The sequence below is a fragment of the Chiloscyllium plagiosum genome, chromosome 28, assembly GCF_004010195.1.
Source record: "Chiloscyllium plagiosum isolate BGI_BamShark_2017 chromosome 28, ASM401019v2, whole genome shotgun sequence".
NCBI classification, from domain to species: Eukaryota; Metazoa; Chordata; class Chondrichthyes; order Orectolobiformes; family Hemiscylliidae; genus Chiloscyllium; species Chiloscyllium plagiosum.
The window spans coordinates 852,014-874,315 of record NC_057737.1 but is presented as its reverse complement, the minus strand read 5'-3'; the positions used below and the strand labels follow the sequence as shown (position 1 = coordinate 874,315).

General features: G+C 44.6%; 1 protein-coding gene across 1 annotated transcript in view; it reads left to right on the top strand.

Moving 5' to 3' along the window:
• The window catches only part of smg6 (SMG6 nonsense mediated mRNA decay factor), a 409,499-nt gene that overhangs the window by 59,621 nt on the left and 327,576 nt on the right, over nucleotides 1-22,302 (top strand). The window contains exon 8 of the mRNA XM_043718890.1: nucleotides 13,238-13,299. Coding sequence (XP_043574825.1) covers nucleotides 13,238-13,299 — 62 coding nt within the window. The remainder of the gene's footprint in view (nucleotides 1-13,237; nucleotides 13,300-22,302) is intronic.

The window sequence follows — 22,302 nt, the reverse complement described above, 5'->3', positions numbered from 1 at the left end:
CCTCTAGCTGAGTCACCCAGCTGGGCAACATCCTGGTGAATGTTTTCTGCACTCTCTCTGATACAATCACATCCTTCCTATCGTATGGTGACCAGAACTGCACACAGTTCTCCAGCTGTGGCCACAGTAATGTAATATACAGCTCCAGTATAACCTCCCTGTTATTTCATTGCCTTGACTAATAAAAGGAAGTATCCAAGTGCCTTTTGAACCAACTTACAGGTCCTTGAAGGCGACAAATTGGTGAGCGTGCACACCAAGGTCCTTCTGGTCTTCCGCGCTTCCTCGGGTTCTACCATTCAACATGTATTCCTTTGACTTGCTCATCATCCCAAAATGCATCACTGTGACGAAGTTAAATTTTTTTCATCAAATGTCAGGCTTTGCTCAGTGGCAGCACTGTTATCTCAGTCAAGGTTTGGGTTCAAGTCCCTGTGCTGATATCTGAGCCCTTAAACTAAACTGGTGTTTCACTGTGGGAGAGTGCATTGTCGGAGGTGCTACATGTCAAATGCAATACTTTCTCCTGATGAACATGGACTTAAAGTTGCAAATAGCACCATTGCATAAGATTCCTCTCTGAGCTAGCAATACTAATCTTTGTACCTATTTGTTACGTTCATTGCTATTTGTGAAATTGCTCTTTGCCAACATTTTCAGTGTTTAGAGATTAGATTCCCGACAGTGTGGAAACAGGCCCTTCGGCCCAAACAGTCTACATCGACCCTCCGAGGAGTAACCCACCCAGGACCATTTCCCTCCAACTAATGCACCTAACACTATGGGCAATTTAGCATGGCCAATTCACCTGACCCGCACATGTTTGGACTGTAGGAGGAAACCAGAGCACCCGGAGGAAACCCACGCAGACACGGGGAGAATGTGCAAACTCCACACAGACAGTCACCTGGAGCTGGAATCGAACCTGGGACCCTGGTGCTGAGAGGCAGCAGTGCTCACCATTCTGCCACAACATTTTCCCAATTCCCTTCACTCAATCTATGGTCTTTCTTTACTAATTTTGTCAAAATGTAAGGAGCTTTAGTTCTTTGATCTATGGCTAAAGGTCAATTGAATTTACTCCAAGCTGGTCTGCATTAAAACAGCCAGAGAAGGAGCTTTTCTTGCGAGTGAGGTCTGGAATTGAAAGCTGTTTCATATTCCTGACTGCATTGTCATATTATGATATTTAATTACTGCAGAAAAGAAGCATGAAGTCAGGAGTGATCCTTTGTCTAAAAGTAGTTTAAATACGTTGCTGTCATTGCTATATCACATACCAATGTCAAGGATATCTGTGGCTTACTCTGACAGTTTTGAATATCTGAGAACATGCAATAACAGCCCAGCTTGCTCTTTGAAGAAGCTGCAGAGGTCGCTGAAGGAGTGGAATGTTTGAAATTATTATCTTGCTCCTGCTATTATAATTGTTTGTGCTTGTGATGTTCCAGTGGATGATGTATCAATATGTTAAAAACCCATGTCTCTGAGTTCTGAGCATTACAATGAATGGTTTTTGGTATCATGAATAGAGCACATCATTTGGAATCCCTCATAGCTGATTCTGAAAATCTGAAATCTGAATGTTGGTAATTACATTCCTGTCATAATACTAACATTATATTTCCCACCTCAGGCTGACTTCAGTTCCCTCACCTAATTGCCATTTCACCTAGTTCTAACCACATAGGCAGGATATAGGGGTAGTTACTCATTTTGATCAGATACTCGGAAGGGGATTTTTGTGCTGGTGACTTCTCTGAAATTGGGTATAACCTTTCATTACTGTTTGCAGTCTCAGAGTTGTTTGGAACTGTTAGTTAAAAATAATAAACTTCTGTTCAGTGACTTGCTGCTCATGGGAGTTAAAATTTTGTCAAGTGAGAAGCTTTCTTTTATGCCCCTGAGCTCAGTGTGATGCTTTGACCAGTTCAAGTTCAGCAACATGCTGCTGACTGAGATATATCCCGTGAAGCTTGAAACCTCTACAGATTTGTCTTGTCATCAGTGACAAAGACACAAGTAGTAAAAGTTTGAGGTCTTTTGGAAGGACATCGGAACATAAGAATTTGTAGGCCCCAACAGGAAGCTGGGCTATTCAGTAAGATCATGGCTGATCTAAGTATCCAATGTTCCAACCTACCCTCAATAATCTTTCATTCCTTTGCTTTATCAAGAATATATTTACCTCTACCTTAAAAACATTCAGCCTGCTTTTTCAAAGACTCACGACCTGATTTTAAATAAAGCACCTCAACTCTCATCTTAAACGTGCAATTTTTATATTTAAACAGAGTTTGAATTAGGTTTTATTGTCACATGTACTCAAGTACAGGATACGTGAATACAGTGAAAAGGGTACAAAGTCATCATTTCCAGCACCATCTCTGATACTGAGGTGCTGAGGTACAAAATCATAGGTGTAAATTAAAAAAGTACAGAAGTAAAGTTAAAAGTTAAGAATTACAGTCCTTCTACAGCAGAGAAAGAGAAAAAAAAAGCAGATGAGTCAGCACCGGGCCCGACCCAAAGGCTAGGGGTCAGCGCCGGGCCCGACCCAGAGGCTAGGGGTCAGCGCCGGGCCCGACCCAGAGGCTAGGGGTCAGCGCCGGGCCCGACCCAGAGGCTAGGGGTCAGCGCCGGGCCCGACCCAGAGGCTAGGGGTCAGCGCCGGGCCCGACCCAGAGGCTAGGGGTCAGCGCCGGGCCCGACCCAGAGGCTAGGGGTCAGCGCCGGGCCCGACCCAGAGGCTAGAGGTCAGCACCGGGCCCGACCCCGAGGCGGGTGTGTCAGTGCCAGGTCTCGCCCCGAGGCGGGTGTGTCAGTGCCAGGTCTCGCCCCGAGGCGGGTGTGTCAGTGCCAGGTCTCGCCCCGAGGCGGGTGTGTCAGTGCCAGGTCTCGCCCCGAGGCGGGTGTGTCAGTGCCAGGTCTCGCCCCGAGGCGGGTGTGTCAGTGCCAGGTCTCGCCCCGAGGCGGGTGTGTCAGTGCCAGGTCTCGCCCCGAGGCGGGTGTGTCAGTGCCAGGTCTCGCCCCGAGGCGGGTGTGTCAGTGCCAGGTCTCGCCCCGAGGCGGGTGTGTCAGTGCCAGGTCTCGCCCCGAGGCGGGTGTGTCAGTGCCAGGTCTCGCCCCGAGGCGGGTGTGTCAGTGCCAGGTCTCGCCCCGAGGCGGGTGTGTCAGTGCCAGGTCTCGCCCCGAGGCGGGTGTGTCAGTGCCAGGTCTCGCCCCGAGGCGGGTGTGTCAGTGCCAGGTCTCGCCCCGAGGCGGGGAGTCAGTGCCGGGTCTCGCCACGAGGTGGGGAGTCAGTGCCGGGTCTCGCCCCGAGGCGGGGAGTCAGTGCCAGGTCTCGCCCCGAGGCGGGGGGAGTCAGTGCCAGGCCCCACGCTGAGGCGGGGAGTCAGTGCCGGGTCTCGCCACGAGGTGGGGAGTCAGTGCCGGGTCTCGCCCCGAGGCGGGGAGTCAGTGCCAGGTCTCGCCCCGAGGCGGGGAGTCAGTGCCAGGTCTCGCCCCGAGGCGGGGGGAGTCAGTGCCGGGTCTCGCCCCGAGGTGGGGGGAGTCAGAGCCAGGTCTCGCCCCGAGGCGGGGGGAGTCAGTGCCGGGCCCCACCCCGAGGCGGGGGGAGTCAGTGCCGGGCCCCACCCTGAGGCTGGGGGAGTCAGTGCCGGGCCCCACCCTGAGGCGGGGGGAGTCAGTGCCGGGCCCCACCCCGAGGTGAGGGAGTCCCTCAAGTCCATGTTGGGCTTCACTTTGAACCTGCATTGGATTTCACCACGAGTCCATGCTGGCTCAATCTGCCATCATTGAAGCAATCTGTAGATGGGAGCAGTTAAACAGAAAGGGAAAAAAAAAGTCATGTTTCAATCACCACAATTCTTGCAGTTCTAAGCTCCAGCAGACACAAGGCTAAACGGTCCAACATTTCACCCATCCCAGATGTTAGTCTAGTTGACCTTCTTTGAACTGGTTCTGGGATATTTGCATCCTTCCTTAAATTAAATGACCAATATGATACCCAGTACATCAACTGTGGTTCTTGCCAGAATGCTGGATAACTGCAAAATAGCCAGCTCGTCTTGTATTCAGTTGCCCACACCATAATTGCTGTTTCTCCATGCTAACTTCGCAATTCATGCCCCAGGACAGCCAGATCTCTCTGCATCTCAGCTGTGCAATCTCTCTCCATTTAGATAACATACATTTTAAAAACATTTTTCCACATTATACTTTAACTTTTACCACCTCCACCATTTAATAGGAGCATGGTTAATCCGATATTCCTCATATCCACTTTTCTGTCCCTTTCCCCATAACCTTCGATTCCCCGACTGATCGAGAATCTGTTGCATTTTAAATATTAAAACGACTCTGCCCCACTTCTGTCTATGGCAAAGAATTCCAAAGATTCATAGCCCTCTGAGAGAGGAAATTCTGCCTCATCTCAGTCTTAAATTGGCATCCCTTTAGTTCTGAGACTATGCCCTCTGGTTTGAGACTCTCCCATGAGGGAAAATATCCTCTCAGCATTTACCCTGTCAAACCACTTAAGAATCTGATGTGTTTAAGTGAGATCACCTCTCATCCTTCTGAACTTCAGGGAGTAAAGTCCCAACCTCTTTAATTTTTGCTCATAAAACAATCCCTCCTTACCAGGGATCATCCTATTGAACCTTTTCTGAGCTGCCACCAATGAAGTTATATATTTTCTTAAATAAGGGAAATAAATCAGAGTACTCCAGATTTGGTCTCATTAGCACCTTGCACAGTTACAGTAAGACTTCTCTACTTTCATATTCCAATCACCTTGAAATAAGGGTCAGCATTCAACGAGCCTTCCTGATTACCCCCTGCATCTGTGAGCTAGCTTTGTATTGCATGCAGAGTCAAAAGTTGTGAGGCTGGAAGAGCACAGCAGGTCAGACAGCATCCGAGGAGCGGGAAAGTCAATGTTTCATGCCGAAACCCTTCTTCAGGACTCGGGAGGGGATATGATGCTGGGGAGAAGGGAAGGTGGATGTAGGAAGGGGATGATTGTGATTGGACAGTGGGAAAGATGGAGTGATTAGGTGAGTAGGAAGATGGATGTGGGATAAGGCTGGAGGAGGAGGAGGGACTTTGAAGCTGCTGAAGTTGATATTGAGGCTATTGGGTTGTAAGCTTCCCAGGTGAAATATAAGGTGTCATCGCCTTCACCAGCTTCAAATTCCCAGGTGAAATATAAGGTGTCATCACCTTTACCAGCTTCAAATTCCCTCCTCCCCAGCCTTATCCCATATCTAAGCCCACCCCTCCTCCTCATCTATGTGATCTGTTCTAACCTATCCATCTTCCTATTTACCTTTCCACTCCATCTTTCCCACTGACTAATCACAATAATCCCCACCTGCATCCACCTATTACTGTCCCACCTCCTCTTCCCGTTGCCCCACATCCCCTCCCTCTCCGTAGTCCTGACAAGGGGTTTCAGCCTGAAACATTGACTTTCCTGCTGCTCAGATGCTGTCTGACCTGTTCTGGTCTTCCAGCTTCACACCTATTGACTCTGACTTCCAGCATCTGCAGTTTTTACTGTCTCCTGTGTGGCAGGCACAATTGCCCCCAAGTCCCTTTATGTTGCAGTTTCCTGTAGATTTTGTCCTTTTAAATAATACTCAATTACTTTGTTTGTCCTTCCAAAATTAACAACTTCACATTTTCCCACATTCCCTTTCATTTATTTTTGTATTTTCTGCAAATTTGGATGCAGTGCGTTTGTCAGATCTTTCCTCACTCTGTTAACCTATTTCTATCCTTTAGGAGGCTCTGTATGTCCTTTTCACAACTTAGCTTTCTATCTCCAGTTGTATCCTCTGCAAATGTAGCATCTGTACCTTTGGTCCCTTCATTTTTTAATAAATTGTGGTTTGTCTTTCTGTCTGTCTCCCTTTTTAAATAAAGGAGTTATATTTGCTATTTTTAATTCTAGCTGAACCTTCTCCGAATCTAGTAAATTTTGGGAAAACCAATACATCAACTACCACACTCGCTACTTATTTTAAGACCTTCGGATGAAGTTCATCAGGGCCCAAAGATTGTCAGCCCTCAGCTCCAAGAATTTGCACAGTACCAACTCCATGGTGATTGTAATTTTCCTGATGTAATTAAAAACTGATGCAAAGTATCTGTTAGGTTCATCGGCACTTCATTTTTGCATTTTCAATTCCTTAGACACATTTTCTATAGGATCTACACATTTTTTATAAATGCCTACAGAAATGTGATGATGCGGAGATTCTGGTGTTGGACTGGTTATAGGCCAACAAGTTTAATTGGAAGCACACTAGCTTTCAGAGCGCTGCTTCTTCATCAGGAGCAACCACCTGATGAAGGAGCGTCGCTCCGAAAGTTAGTGCTTCCAACTAAACTTGTTGGACTATAAACTGGTGTTGTGATTTTTAACTTCCTACAGAAATGTGAACTGTGTTTTTATGTTTCTAGCTAGCCTCCTCTACTCTAATTTTCTTCTCCTTGCAAATTTTTTATTAGTTCTTTGCTTTTGTTTTAGTTTTCTGTCAAATCAAAGAATCATATAATGTTACAGCCCAGAAGGTGGCTATTTAACCCATTATATCTGTTGTGGCTCCTGAAAAAGCTACCAGATAGGGCTGCAGTACGGGACTATCCCCAGAGCCCTTAAGTTCATCACATTCAACTATATATATATCTATCTCTCTTTTGAAACATCTTGACTTGTCATCTTCTATTTGCATAATTCTATTTTTTTTTTATGTTTGATGCAATCTTTAGATTTTTAGTTAACTCCGGATGTTGTGCACTCCCTCTTTTTGTTGGAATATACCTCATCGATGTATCCTGAAATATCCCCTTAACTATCTGCATTGACCTATCACTTCACCTAATTTGCCAGTTCATTTTAGCTTTAACTGCTTTCATACCTTTGCAATTGCCATTATTTAATTTAAAGATATTAGCCTTGGGCCCACTCTTTCTCAAACTGAATTTGAAAATCAAACCAATTATGATTGTTACTGACTCGGGTGCCTTTGCAATGAGGTCATTCATTAGTTCTAGCCTATCACACAGTAACAGGACTCATACTCTGCTCTCTGGTTGGCTCCAAAACATTCTAAGAATCTATCTCGAAGCCACTTCATGAACTCTTCATTTAGGGGATCATTGCCCTCTGATTTCTCCAGATTATATATAGGTTATCGCTGTACCTTTTGACAAGCACCTATTATTTTTTTCCTTTATATTCTTTACTGCTGTGTGATCAGTGTTTGGGAGCCAGTACATCATTCCCGCAAGTGACTAGAACATAGAACAGTACATGCCCTTCGGCCCTCAATGTTGTGCCGACCTTTTATCCTACTCTAAGATCTGACTAACCTACTTACCCTACAATGTACTATCATCCATGTGCCAATCCAAGAGTCGCTTAAATGTCCCTAATGTATCCGACTCTACTACCACTGCTTGGCAGTGCATTCCACTCTCGGTGTAATGAACTTACCTCCGATATCTCCCCAAACCTTCCTTCAATCACCTTAAAATTATACACCCACAGGAAAAAGTCTCTGGCTATCCACTCTATGCTTCTCATCATCTTCTTTCCCTCTATCAAGTCACCTCTCATCCTTCTTTGCTCCAATGAGAAAAGAAGAAAATGAGGACTGTAGATGTTGGCGATTAGAGTCGAGAGTGTGGGGCTGGAAAAGCACAGCAGGTCAGGCAGCATTCGAGGAGCAGGAGAATCGATGTTTCAGGCATAAGCCCTTCATCAGGAATGAGGCTTGTGGAACAAGGGGGCTAAGAGATAAAGGGGTGGGGGCAGGGGGAAGGTAGGTGAGAGTGTGATAGGTAGATGAAGGTGGAGGCGAAAGTGATAGGTCGGAGAGGAGGATGGAGCAGATAGGTGGGAAGCAAGATGGACAGGTAGGACCATTAAAGAGGGTGGTGCCAAGTTGTGAGGTTGGGACTGGGTTAACTTGGGGGAGGGGAAATGAGGAAACTGGTGAAATCCACGTTGATTCCATGGTTGGAAGATCCAAAGGCAGAAGATGAGGCGTTCTTCCTCCAGGGGTTGGGTATATTGGGTTTGGCGATGGAGGAGGCCCAGGACCTGCATGTCCTTGGCAAAGTGGGAGGGGAGTTAGTGTTCAGCCACAGGATGGTGGGGTTGGTTGGTGCGGGTGTCCTAGAGATGTTCTCTGGAACGAGCAAGTTGGCGTCCTGTCTCCCCACCATAGAGGAGGCCACATAGAGTGCAAGGCTATGTGGATGATGTGTGTGGAAGTACAGGCGAATTTCTGTTGGATGTGGAAGGATTCTTTGGGGTCTTGGACGGAAGTGAGGGGTGAGATGTGGACAGGTTTTGCACTTCTTGCGGCATACTTCATACATCGCGTCATTCTACTCCATTTCCACCATCTACAAACAGACCCCATCACCAGAGCTATGTCTTCTTCCCCATCCCTATCCTGCGTTTCAGAGAGACCATTCCCTCTGCGACTCCCTTGTTGGGTCCAAACCCCCACCCCACCAACTTACATTCCCCTGCCATCACAAGAAGTCTACTTCTGTCCCTCTCCATGACAATATTAAAGGTCAGGGAGTTGTGATCACTATCGCTGAAATGCTCTCCCACTGAGAGATCTAACCCTTGACCTGGTTTGTTGCCAAGCACCAAATCCAATACGGTCTCCCCTCTAGTCGGCCTATTGAGTGAGAATCCTTCCTGGACACACCTGACAAAATCTGCTCCATCCAAACTACTTGCACTAAGAAGGTTGAAGTTACCCATGACAACAACTTTGTTACTTCTGCACCTTTCCAAAATCTGTCTCCCAATCTGCTCCTCCATGTCCCTGTTGCCATTGGGGTGGTCTGTAGAAAACTCCCAACAAAGTGACTGCTCCTTTCCTGTTTCTGGCTTCCACCCATACTGACTCAGTAGACAAACCCTCCTCGATGACCTCCCTTTCTGCAGCTGTTGTATTGTGCCTGATTAGCAATGCCACTCCCCCACCTCTCTCACCTCCCTCACTATTCCTTTTGAAACATCTAAACCCTGGAACATCCATCAACCATTCCTGCCTCAATGATATCCAAGTCTCTGTAATGGCCACAACATCGTAGCTCCAAGTACTGATCCATGCTATAAGTTCATCATCCTTATTCCTGCCACTTCTTGTGTTAAAATCCACACACTTCAACCCATCACACTGGCTGCAACTTTGCCCTATCAACTGTCCGTCCTTTCTTGCCGCCTTGTCTTTATCATTTGTCGTCTGGACCAAAACCACTTCAACACGCTGCTTTCTTGAACTTAGGTCATCCCTCTCTCTTGTGCCAATACCAGCGCAAATAAATAGAACCATTCCATCACCTTATCCTGGCTACCTGTACCCTTCAATATTCAGGTCCCAGTCAATAACATCCTACTATCATGTCTCTATAATGTTAGCGGACTGTATTTATCTATTTCTATTTGTGGTATCACTTTATCTGTTTTGTTTGAATGCTGCACACATTCAGATGCAGAGCCTTTAGTTTTGACCTTTTGTTATGTTCATAAACTTCGAGTCTTATCTGCTGATTTACTCTTTGGTTTGTATTCTCTAACTCGTCCTGTCATGGTCCAGTTATCATTTCCAATAATCTTTTAAAATAAAATTCTCTTGCACTCATCGGGACAATTCATAAGAATACCAAAGTAAGGGATAAACAACATTTATGTTGAATGAGAGGAGAGAGTTCATTGGTTGGCAAATGGACTGTGATTGGTAGAGGTGGTGATTGAGAGTTAACTACTCTCTGGTTCAGTGGTTAGCACTGCTGCCTCACAGCGCCAGGGACCCAGGTTCAATTTCAGCCTCGGGTGACTGTGTGGAGATGCACATTCTCCCAGTGTCTGTGTGAGTTTCCTCCGGGTGCTCTGGTTTCCTCCCACAATCCAAAGATGTGCGGGTCAGGTGATTTGACCATGCTGAATTACCCATAGTGTTCAGAAATGTGTAGGTTAGGTGCATTAGTCATGGGAAATGTAGAGTGGAAGGGGAATGGGTCGTGGTGGGATACTCTTTGGACAGGTGGTGTGGACATGTTGGGCCAAATGGTCTTTTTCCACACTGTAGGGATTCTATGATACCAGCTTTTTAAAATTCTAAATCAGGCAAATTGACAGATCAAGACATTGTCCTGAAAAATTAACCAGTGAATGACTTTTATTGCCTTGAAACAGGTACAGTATGCATATTTATTCTTTGTAACTGCAAAGATCAAGGGCCAGTGTAGTAAAGTACTCAGGACCTAACCTACACATGCTTGCAAAATGCACAACAAAGTGACCCACATTGCAAGTGAATCTGCACTTGGATATTTGCTAGATAATTCTGAGTGTGGGAACAGTTATGTTGATGGCCTGTTTAAGATTGTCAATAGTGCATCAACAATGAGTGGAAACTGCAAATATGAATACATTTCAGTTGGGGTAACCCTAACCCTAACCCAACCACTAATACGATTGAATACCTACGGCTGTCTACTCTGACAAGTGAAATATGACTGTTTATGACAATGGAATGCTTGATGCCCCATATCCTTAAATAATTGGCAGTGGCATCATGCTCATGTAAATGAAAGCAGCCCTTTTCCAGTAATTGCTGCCTGTTCAGCAGCCACCTGGTTAATTTGTGTTGGGTTCTGGAAAAGTCCAAACTAATTGTAGCAGAGGAAGTACAGGGTACTGTATGTTGTAATGATTTGATTGGCGTCACACATAGACTGAGTTTGTGCACTTTGTGACCCAGGTCACTCAAACCACTTCTGAAGTGGTAAGATCACCACGAGTCATTTCAAGAAGTGCTGCTGGTTTCCAGTGTGCTTGTATCGCTGTTGTCAACCAGTTTGTGCCAGGTTGCAGTTGGTTTGGTTAAACACAAAACCACATTCTTGTAGTAAATGTGGTGCAGCGACGTGACAGAATCCATGTCGTGATGGTGAGACTGCACGTTGGAGCCAAGTGTACAGCGGCTCATGTCAACAAATCTACCACCTGCCTCCGCGTACTCCTCATTAAACTAAGAACAAAGTGGAAAGTGGTGTGTTTTTGCCCTTCCCCTTATTGCTTTCATTCATTGTCAGCTATATTTAAATGTAAATGTATTAGAGAATGCTCATTAAGGGGTTTTTAAAATTTTGGTTTGGTATGTTTTCCCAGCTCTCTCGATCTAAGTGAAACTTTGGTCTTGATTGAGGGAACTGAAGCTGACGCCCACTGTCTGACTATAGTTCTTGAATTAATGTGCATTGATGTCCTATGATACTTCATTTCAACTTTGAGGGTAGTATTCTTGAGCGTTATGTGTTTTTGTTAGAAAATAGTTAACATTAGATACCCAGCCATACAGGACATTCCAGGTTGTCAAGAAAGGAGTAGGTGCTCATAGAATGAACCAAAGAAATGATTAGCCTGTTCTGTATGAAAATGGCTGTAAAGCTGTTTCTATTTCCTGCACTCTTTCTCCTCATTCACCCGAAGAACTGCTCCCTTGCTTAAGTGCGGGTTCCATTGGAGTCAAATGCCATCTGGTATCTCATGCAGATAGCCATTTCTTCACCCAGATACTGAGTGTTGGCAAGCTGACATCCTCTTGTTTCCCTCCCTTCCCCAGCTGCTCCCACTTCTCCATGTCCAAGCAGATGTGACATCCAACAAGAGGTTGCTGAAATGCCCTCTCCTACTGCCAATATTCGGCAAACACATTACAGACTTAACCCAGCACCACCTGGTCCATATAGTCCAATGACTCACTACATAAACTTGCTGTTTATGCTTCTTTTGTCAGGCAGACTTCTTAAATGAACATTGGGATTTAAAACATTATGAAAGTAGGGTGTGGTGGGACAGCAAGGGCTGACCCTTTGGCCTGTTCACCGATTGTTTAATTGTGGTTTTAGCAATTAACTTGTGTAAATTGGTACCAGTCCGAGTTTAATGTCCCTGTAATAAATACTGTTCAGTCTTTTCTACTCTGCAAAGTAAGCAATGATTTGACCTTTGGTGAGTTGGCCTAGTCAAGAGCACTCTGCACTGTGTCTGTGGAGATGGTTTTGGGGAAACAGAGTTCAAAGTGAATGCTGTATTTGGAATGTTTGCCCTTTCTGCCAGCTGTTAACTTGCAACTTTAACCAAAAGATTGAAATGTAGAATCCACAATCAGGGTCTTGTCTTGTAAAATGAAGTGAGAAAATATAACAGTATATGTTTTCTAATCTCCTTACGGTGTTCAGAGTAGTGCCTTTGGGGGAATTGAAGAGGTTTTGTAGCTTTTTATATCTTGTTGTTTTCTACCAGAACCTGAGAGTCCTGGTCGAGGTTGGAAGGCAGGAGTGATGGTTACTCAGTCTAGTTGAAAAATTGACAGTCCCAAACTTCTCCTGTCACCATCCACACACGCTTCCCTGGTTTCTTCGACCCTCTGTGTGGACTCCACTCTAATTCAGGATGTCGGACATGTGTCCCACTTTCCCAGGTTCAATCACTATCACTCTGAATGGGCTGGTTGCTGTGTGGTAAGAGGCTGGTCGTTTCCATTTCCCTATACAGGCCTTGACATTATTCTCCCAAAGGTGCTGAGTTAGTGACATTGAGATTTAAACTTGTGGTGACCATTACACCATGACTCTTTAAAGCAGATCATGTTGAGGGTGGGGTGGAGGCAGTGGGGAGGTTTTGCTCAGGCTGAGATGCTGAACAGACTACATATGGTTTTATGTTCTGATTATTAATTTGCAGCCCTGACCTGCTCAAGGCACCTGATTTGTGTGGTTAGTGCGTGTTTCAGTGTGATTTCCAATAAATGTTTGTTTGTGACCTTGTTCCCCTGTTCCCAATTGGGTTGAAAGGTCAGGCTGATGGCAGTCCCTAGTTCTCTGGGGGATGCGTACTGGGACACAATGTAGCTCCCATTACCAGTAGAGGGCGGCACATTGTTGAGTGGTGCTCAGCATAGAGAGCCTTGGCAGAAGCTGCAGGCCTGTGTGACTGTGGGCACGTTCCTGCTCCAAGCATCTGCTTCTTGCCACTGAGTTGTGGTCATGCTGTCCTCCGTCTCTGATGTTGACTGCTGATAAGAACATGCTGCAAGTAAATTAATTGTCTCTTTTCTCTCCCACTCGCCCTTTTTCTTTTCCTTCCCTTCCACCTTTCTCTTACCCTCCCCCCCCACAAAAAAAACAGCTGAATAAAAGATTTATCCTGAATTTCCTCCATGCCCAAGGGAAGCTGTTCACAAAGATAGGGTAAGTGCAAAAGACCTTCTTTTCTCTTGTATATTAAAGATGACACTTCAATAGTTCCTCTGAGATTTTCATTTCCTGAATAGTGTTGAAATTAAATATTGTAATGCCAGCAGTTTTAAGTTGTTAAATAAGCTTGGCATTAACTCTTTCTGCGCTACACTGACTGTTGAATAGTGACGTGGCTTCTTGAAACACAGTGCAAACACCTAGAGGTTGGAGCATGCGGGTGTCACAGGTTTTGTCACAGCTAGTGCTTATGACCACTGCATGGGGTTTTTGCAGCATTTTGATGACTGATGTAAGCAGCAAATCAGCATAGGGGCACGCAAGTAAGGGACTCGTCTAAAAGAATGGGGCAGGAAAGAGGGGTTCCTTTTTATGGGCATCTTTGTTGGAACAGAAGGATTCTGTACTGTTGGGACAGTCTCCACCAGAACTGGGCTGGGACCAATGTTCTAGTCAAAAGGGTAAATAGTGTGGTTGACAGGACTTTGAACTAGAAAGTGGCCGGGGCGGGGGGGGGAGGAGGGAGGGAGAAGGAGGGTGAATAATATACTCCTTTGTGAGTAAGCTTTTTGACATTTTCCTGAATATTTCATTTTGTCTGACAAGATTAGATTATATCCTTGTGCGATTCTGACTATTAGAAATGTTTTAATATTTCAGTCTGTGTTTTCATCATACCTAATTGACCTGCCATGTGAAGTTTTGCGACAATACTCAAATGAAACTGCGACCTGATGGATTACTGTCCGGTCCCCATTGGCTTGTATTTGAGCTAGCCCTGGTTTCTTCATGAATAATTTGTTTTTTCAAGTAATAACAAGTATCATTTTTGATTCAATTTCTGAGTAAGTGATTTCACATGACTCTTTCAACCTCAGATCTGTTTGTTGCATTTTTTTAAAGATGATGGGTGAAACATATCTATGTCATTCTGTTGGTCTTTATCTTTTGAGATACTTTTCAGAAATTATATCTGATAAAACTGATTTTCCAAATTCCCTTCTACCTAATTTTACGGGTCTAGTCATGGCACAGTCAGGAAACAATCCAAGATCTTGTATAGAAAAATACAAGCATGAAACTCAGAGCAGAAGTAGGCCACTCATCCCATCCAACCTGTTCTGCCATACAAGATAATCACTGCTGATCCTCCATCTCATACTCCTGTTTCACCCCATACTCCTTGATGCCTTTCATGTCCAAAACATTATTAATGTCTTCCTCAAATATACTTAGTAACTTGTCTCCACAACCATCTGAGTATTTCCCCTCACCTCAGTTTCTAATGATCTAATGTGTAGCCTGCAACTGCAACCCCTTATTTTGGAACCCCTCCCCATTCCCAGTCTCCCCTCCCATTTCAACCAGGGACACATCATCCTGTATCCAGTGTGATGGACCAGACTAGACCCTCTCAATATATTTTAAGAAGGTAGCCTAGACCCTATTTTCTTCTGATTTTAAAGGTAAATGTAAAGTGCTGTGTTCCAAATGCAATTTGACTGGTCACACTACTCAGCATTAAACAAATCACCATTTATTCAACCACTATAATTCAAATACCACAAAAGAAAGAAGAACTTAGAATAATCTAATGCTACTGGAATACCTAATAGAGTAGTAGATACAGTAAGTATGACCTGATGAACTGTTCCAATAGAGTAACATCCCTTGCAGTCAAGATGGTGGTGAAGTAGGGCCTTCCAACTGGGGCTCCTCCACTGCTTCTATTTTCTTCTCTTTTTTCTCGTTTCCTTCCCCTTTGGTCTCTCAGTGGCTTGTGGCCAGTTCAGGCCTGGACTCTCAACAGCTCGCGGCCAGTCTGGCCCTGGTCTCTCTGCGGCTTATAGCATGTCATGGCCTGTTCCCTCAGTGGCTCATCATGGGTCCGGGCCTGTTCCCTCAGTGGCTTATCATGGGTACGGGCCTGTTCCCTGAGTGGCTCATCAAGGGTCTGGGCCTGTTCCCTCAGTGGCTTATGGCGGGTCTGGGCTCAGTTCCTCAGTGGCTCATGGTGGGTCTGGACCTGTTCCCTCAGTGGCTCATGGTGGGTTCGAGCCTGTTCCCTCAGTGGCTCATTGTGGGTCCAGGCCTGTTCCCTCAAACGCTTATGGTGGATCTGGGTCTGGTTTCTCACCAGCCCATGGCCAATCCTGGCCTGGTCTCTTAGCAGCTTGTGGCCAATCCTGGCCTGGTCTCTCAGTGGCTTGTGAAGGTCCCGGACTAGTCTCTCAGCGGCTCATAGTGGGTCCGGGCCTGGTCCCTTAGCAGCTTCTGGTTGTCGGGGCCTGGTCTCTCAGAGGCTTTTGCTGATCCTGGGCTGGTCCCTCAGCAGCTCATGGCCAGTCCGGGCCTGGTCTCTCAGCAGATCATGGTCGGTCCCAGCCTGGTCTCTCAGTGGCTTGTGCAGGTCCCGGCCTGGTCTCTCAGTGGCTTGTGGCGGATCCGGGTCTGGTCCCTCAGCAGCTCGTGGTGGTCGGGGCCTGGTCTATCAGCAGTGTGGCAGCTCTTAGCCTTGTCTCTTAGTGGCTCGTGGTAGTGTTTCAGCTTGGTTTGCGAGTGGATCTTGCCTGGGCATGTTCCCTTGGCAGTGAGGGGGAAATCAGAGAGGCGGTAATTGCAGCAGCAGCAGGGACGGTATCTGCAGTAGCAGTGTCAAGCACAGACAGCTGAGCGAGATAAGCTTCTATTGTACTAGCTTTTAAAAAATGCCCCTCAAGGCCTCACAAGCTGTTTACGTTACCACAGACTACTCGGTGCCTCTCATTCAATCTCTCTCTTTAAAGAACCAGGACAAAATACATGTCTTAAAGCCACAGCATCATCATTCTAGCTTGTCCGGACCTCATAGGAATTTTTATGTTTTAAAGAGATCCCATCACAAGGTTTGTGAAGGTTTGTAGCTCAGGTTGAGGTTTTGGGTGTAGGTTTGCTCGCTGAGCTGTAGGTTTGATATTCAGACGTTTCATTACCTGGCTAGGTAACATCATCAGTGGCGACCTCCAAGTGAAGCGAAGCTGTTGTCTCCTGCTTTCTTTTTATATCTTTCTCCTGGATGGGGTTCCTGGGGTTTGTGGTGATGTCATTTCCTGTTCATTTTCTGAGGGGTTGATAGGTAGATCTAGATGTTGTGTGTTTGTTTATGGCGTTGTGGTTGGAGTGCCAGGCCTCTAGGAATTCTCTGGCATGTCTTTGCTTAGCCTGTCCCATGATAGATGTGTTGACCCAGTCGAAATGGTGGTTTTTTTCATCCGTGTGTAGGGCTACGAGGGAGAGGGGGTCGTGTCTTTTTGTGGCTAGCTGGTGTTCATGTATCCTGGTGGCTAACTTTCTTCCTGTTTGTCCTACGTAGTGTTTGTGGCAGTCCTTGCATTGAATTTTTTAGATGATGTTGGTTTTGTCCATGGATTGTACTGGGTCTTTTAAGTTTGTTAGTTTTTGTTTGTGTGTGTTGGCGGGTTTGTGTGCTACTAGCATTCTGAGGGGTCTTAGTAGTCTGGCTGTCATTTCTGAAACTTCTTTGATGTATGGTAAGGTGGTTAGAGTTTCTGGCTGTGTTTGGTCTGCTTGTCGTGGTTTGTTCTTGAGGAATCTGCCCAGCCATTGATTGGTGGAACAGATTTGATGAGCCAAATTACCTAACTTTTACTCCAATGTGTTGTGGTCCGCCCTTTTCTTTTGTACCAAAGTGTTACTGTATTCATGCCCCCAGAGCAGCCTCCTGAATCCATCATGTTTTAGCACTTTGACCAGCAGAAGTGATAGAAACTCCAGGTAGCAAATGTGAGCATCCTGGCATCTTCAAAAATCCATCTGTCCTGTGATGTGTGCCCTGAAAGTGGGTGCTTTGCGGACTGGGAGACAAACTGGATATATTCTCGGTTAATTCTGTTAGTGTTCTCTTCATGGTATCATTTCAAATGATGAGCAGTAAACTTTGACTTAAACCAAAATAATGTTGCATTATATGTGATTTGCAGTCTGTGATAGTGGTTTACACCCTAATGTGTGTCTCACGTGACTTAATCTGTAAAAGTAGATCCTGAATATGAAATGGGAATCAATTATTGAGAGCAAGCAAGAACAGACTCCCCAATTGCTGACAGATTGAATTAAAGCTTCCTCCTTGCATGTGACATATACAGTAATTGATAGCACACAGGATGGCAATCAGGCATTTACAGTATGGTTTCCCAGAAGACCACTTTCAAAACCATCCTAAAAGTGCAAGAGTTAAGTCAGGTGGAGTAACTTCCTCAAAGTCACCGATTGAATTTGGCTTATACTTTTAGCGATAGTTCTTAAATTTTAAATATTTTGAAACCCCATGTTTTAATAGCATTTGTGTTTAACTGTTTATCATGGGTCAAATAATCAAAGTGGTGTTGTGATCTGCAAGGTATTTCTTCTCTTATGTGATCTTGTGCACATTTTCTACTGACCTGTGGTGTAGACTGAGACCAGCTTTAGGGGGTGCTATGTCAGTGGAATGGTTAAACTGTGAGGGCAGCAGGGCCACAGTGATGTAATGAGAAAGCTGCTGTGACACTAGTGAGGTTATTGTGACATTGTAAAGAATTGTTGTCACTGCAGAATGAGAGTAAGGAATGTGGAGTAATGATTCATTGTGCAATGCATAAACAATACAAATTAATGCTCTGAGAGTGACCTACCTTATCTCAGTAGAATGTTTGGGTCAAAACATTTGAGATTTTAGGGGTGTTACATGCTTGCATGAATCCATCTGCTACTGTCTCCAGTCTGAGTATTTTTCTGTCCTCTGTGTGTCGTTTGTTCTTCGCTCACTGTGTGCACTTGCACACCAGCATGTCACTTTGTTTCCAGTCTCTTACTCCATGAATGTGTTACACTAGTCTCTTGTGTGCTTGTGATACTCCTTGTCCTGCATAGGTCTGCAGTGTTTGTCTGTCTGACTCTTAACTGTGTGTGCAGGAAGTTGTAAAGGAACATGGATTCAGGATCAAATAAAAGCAGGATTGCTGGAGAAACTCAGTGGGTCTGGGAGCATCTGGGCAGACAGACCAGAGTTATAGTTTCAAGGCCAGTACCCATTTTCAGAACTGGATTCACTAAGTTGAGAGAAAATTGAAATCTGTGTTGGAAATTTAAAAAAATATCGCTGGTGGGCTTTGGGCATTGTTGGCTGGAGCAGCATTTATTGCCTGTTCATAGGTGCCCTTTAGAAGGTAGTGATGAGCTGCCTTCTTGAACCACTGCCATCCATGTGCTGTAGGTTGACCCACAATGCCCTTAGGGAAGGAATTCCATAGTTTGGACCCAGCAACACTGAAAAAATGGTGATATATTTCCAAGTCAGGATAACGAGTGACTTGGGGAACTTGCAGGTAGTCAGTCATGTTTCCATGTATCTGCAGCCTGTGTCCTCCTTGAAAGACGTGGTCATGCATTTGGAATCTTTGAATTTCTGCAGTGCATCTTTTATATAGTACATACTGCTGCTACTGAGCATTGATTACGAAGTGACTGAATGTTTGTGGATATGGCACCAATAAGCATGCGGCTTTTCCTGGACAGTGTCAAGTTTCTAGAGTGTTGTTGGAGTTGCACCCATCTGGGCAAGTGGGGAGTAGTCTATTGTACTCCTGATGTGTGCCTTGTGGACTTGCTTTGGGGAGATGAGTTATTTGTTGTAATATTCCTCGCCTCTGACCTACTCATGTAGCTGCTGTCTTTATTTGGTGAGTTCAGTTCAAATTCTGGTCAATGGTACCCAATAGGGTGTTGTTAGTGTGGGATTTCAGTGATGGTAACGCCATTGAATGTCAAGGGTGGTGATCAGATTGTGCCATATTGGAGATGGTTATTGCCTGGCATTTGTGCAATGAGAATCTTACTTGCCACTTGATAGCTCAAGTATGGATATTGTCCAGATCTTGTTGCATTTGAACATGGACTGCTTCATTATGTGCAAAGTTGTGAATATTGCTGAACATTGTGCAATCATCAGTGAATATTCCCACTTCTGACCTTATGATGGAGGGAAAGCCGTTGATGAAACAGCTGAAGATTATTGGGCCTAGGACACTACCCTGAAGAACTCCTGTAGAGGAGCTGAGATGCCTGACTTCCAACAACCATAATCATCATCCTGTGTGCCAGGTATGACTCCAACCATCGGAGAGTTTGCCATCTGACACCCATGATCCCAGATATTTTCAGGCTCCTTGAGGTCACACTCAACTGAATGTGGTTCTGCCTGTCACTCTCGCCTCACCTCTGGAATTCAGCTCTTTATTCCATGTTTGAACAATAAGGCAAGAAATGCTCATCCACCTTCATGAGAGACTTGGGAAGGTGGAGAAACAAATGGATTTGGGCATATCACTCAACGCAAGTGCTCCAGTATTAACACAATCAATAAGGCTCATGGAAGAAAAGCAGAAAATTCTGAAAACACTTGCAAAGTAAGGTAGCATTTGTTTTTAAATTCTTTTATGCAATGTGGGTGTCATTGGCAAGGTGAGCACCTATTACCTTCTCCTCTATACTCTTGAATTAAATGATTTGTGATGCCATTCAGAAAACTCTTAACAGTTAACCACATTACTGAGAGTCTGGATTGTCCTGAGTGAGCCAGACTGGGTAAGGCAGATTTCCTAGTCCTAAAGAACATCAGTGATTTGTATAGAATTAACGATAGTTGATTAGAGTTTCATGGTCACCAGATTGTGTCTAGTTTTCAATTCCAGATTTCATTAATTGGCTTAAATGTCACCATCTGCCTAGGACATTAACCTAGACATCTGGAATAAAAGTCCTGTAACATTACTGTAATGCCACTGTCTCCTCTGTGTAGACTGAAAGAGATATTGTTTTGGATCGATGGCCTTCCATCTTGATTCAGAGTACAAAGGGCTGGAGTGCTCTTTCAGTCGTGCAGCACTTGGTTAAACTCCACTTGGAGTATTCTGTTCTATTCTGGCCACCACATCTCAGGAAAGAAAATGGTGACCTTGGAGGGGATGGAGCTCAACCTCACCAAAATTATACATTGGCTTCATTTATGAACCAAATTATGAATTCAATTAAAGATTCTATAAACTTGCTTTGAATTCCGTTGAGTTTTGAGGGTTAAGGGGTAGTGTAATTGAGTGGTTAAAATGATTAAGGGATTTGTCCAGGTAGTTACAAGAAACTGTTTCCTCTGTTGAGGAAATTTAGAACAATGGGGAGGACTTAATCTTAAAATAAAGTCTAGCTGTTTAGGAGTGAAATCAGCAAGCAATTTCTCGAAGAAAGGGCAATGTGATTCTCCCTGTGGAGGGTGAAGTTCAACTGAAGTTCAAGAAATTGAGTTTGATAATTTTAGGAGCTAAGGGTATCATGGGGTATGGGCAAAGGTGTCTGAAAGGAATTGATGTAAAGAGTATCTATAAACTAAGTGAATGGCAGGATAGACCCAAGGGACTTGAATGGCTTTACTGTTCCTCTGTAGTCTGATTAAACAGCCACATCATCGCCAGCCTTTCTTTTCTCTCCAAAATCTATAAAAGTATTGTTATCACCCACCTTTTCTATATTTGATTTGCTCCAAATAAATATTCACCTTATTGCAGTGGAGACACAATCCTTACACAGCTGCAATTGACATATTTTGTGACTAGTCTGGGCTGGACAAGGCTAGCGTGGAAGACTAATTTCTCAATTGCATCAAGGTTTGTGTCCTAGAGCAGTACGTTAAGACCATAAAACCACAAGAAATAGGAACAGATATAGGCCCATTTGACCGCTCAAGCCTGCTCCGCGATTCAGTAGGATCACGGCTGATCCAATCTTTCCCCGTGTCCACTTTCCTGCACTTTCCCCATAATCCTTGATTCTCCTATTGATCAAGAATCTATCTCAGCCTTAAATATGCACATTGATTCAGCTTCCATAGCGTTCTATGGCAAGGAGTTCCAAAGACTCTTAACCCTCTCAGAAAAGAAATTCTGCCTTATCCTTAAATTGACACCACTTTATTCTGAGACTGCGTCCTCTTGTCCTAGACTCTCCAATGAGAGGAAACATCCTCTCAGCATTTACCCTATCATGCCCCTTAAGGATCCTATACGTTTTGATGAGATCACCTCTCATTCTTCTGTAGTTAGTAGAATCTCAACATTTTAACCTTTGTTCATAAGATGGTCCCTCTGTACCAGGGGTCACTCCAGTGAACCTTCTCTGAACTGCCTCAAATGAAATAAATAAGATGATCACCTATTACTCTGGGTGTGGTCTTACCAGCACCTTGTTTAATTGCAACATTGATCAGCCTTCCTGATTACCTGCTCTCTACCTGCTTTCTACATTCTGTGCACAAGTACCTCCAAAGTCCCTTTATGTCGCCATTTGCCTCATTAAACTCATTCTTTTGTTCTCCTTCCAAGGTGAACAGGTTCACATTTTTCCACATTATGCTCCATTTTGTCAACGTTTTGTCCATTCACTTAACCAATCAGATCTCTAAATTTTATGTCCTTCTTGCAACTGCCTTTCCACTTTGTTGTGTTGTCTGTAAATTTGTCTCCTGTATATTTACTTCCTTCCTCCAAATCATTACTATATTTTGAAAACAGTTGTGGTCCCAGTACTGATCCCTGTGGAACCTCACTGGTCAAAGGTCACCAACCTGAAAAAGAACCTCCTTATCCCCACTTGCTGTTTTCTGCCCATTGGCTAAATCTCTAGACAATATACTACCTCCAGCAGCGTGGACCCTTCTGATTTAGCCTTGTGTTGAATACTTCTGGAAGTCCAAATACAACACACATACCGGTTCCCCTCTAATGATGCTTATTGAATCTTCCTCAAAAGAATCTCTATAGTCAGACATGATTTCCCTTTCTGAGCCATTCTGACTCAGCTTGATTATGTTATTATGTTCTGCTGTTACTTTCTTAACATTTTTCCAACAAAAGATGTTCAGCAAATTGGCCTAAAGCTACCTGCTTTTACCCCCTTCCCTTTTTGAAT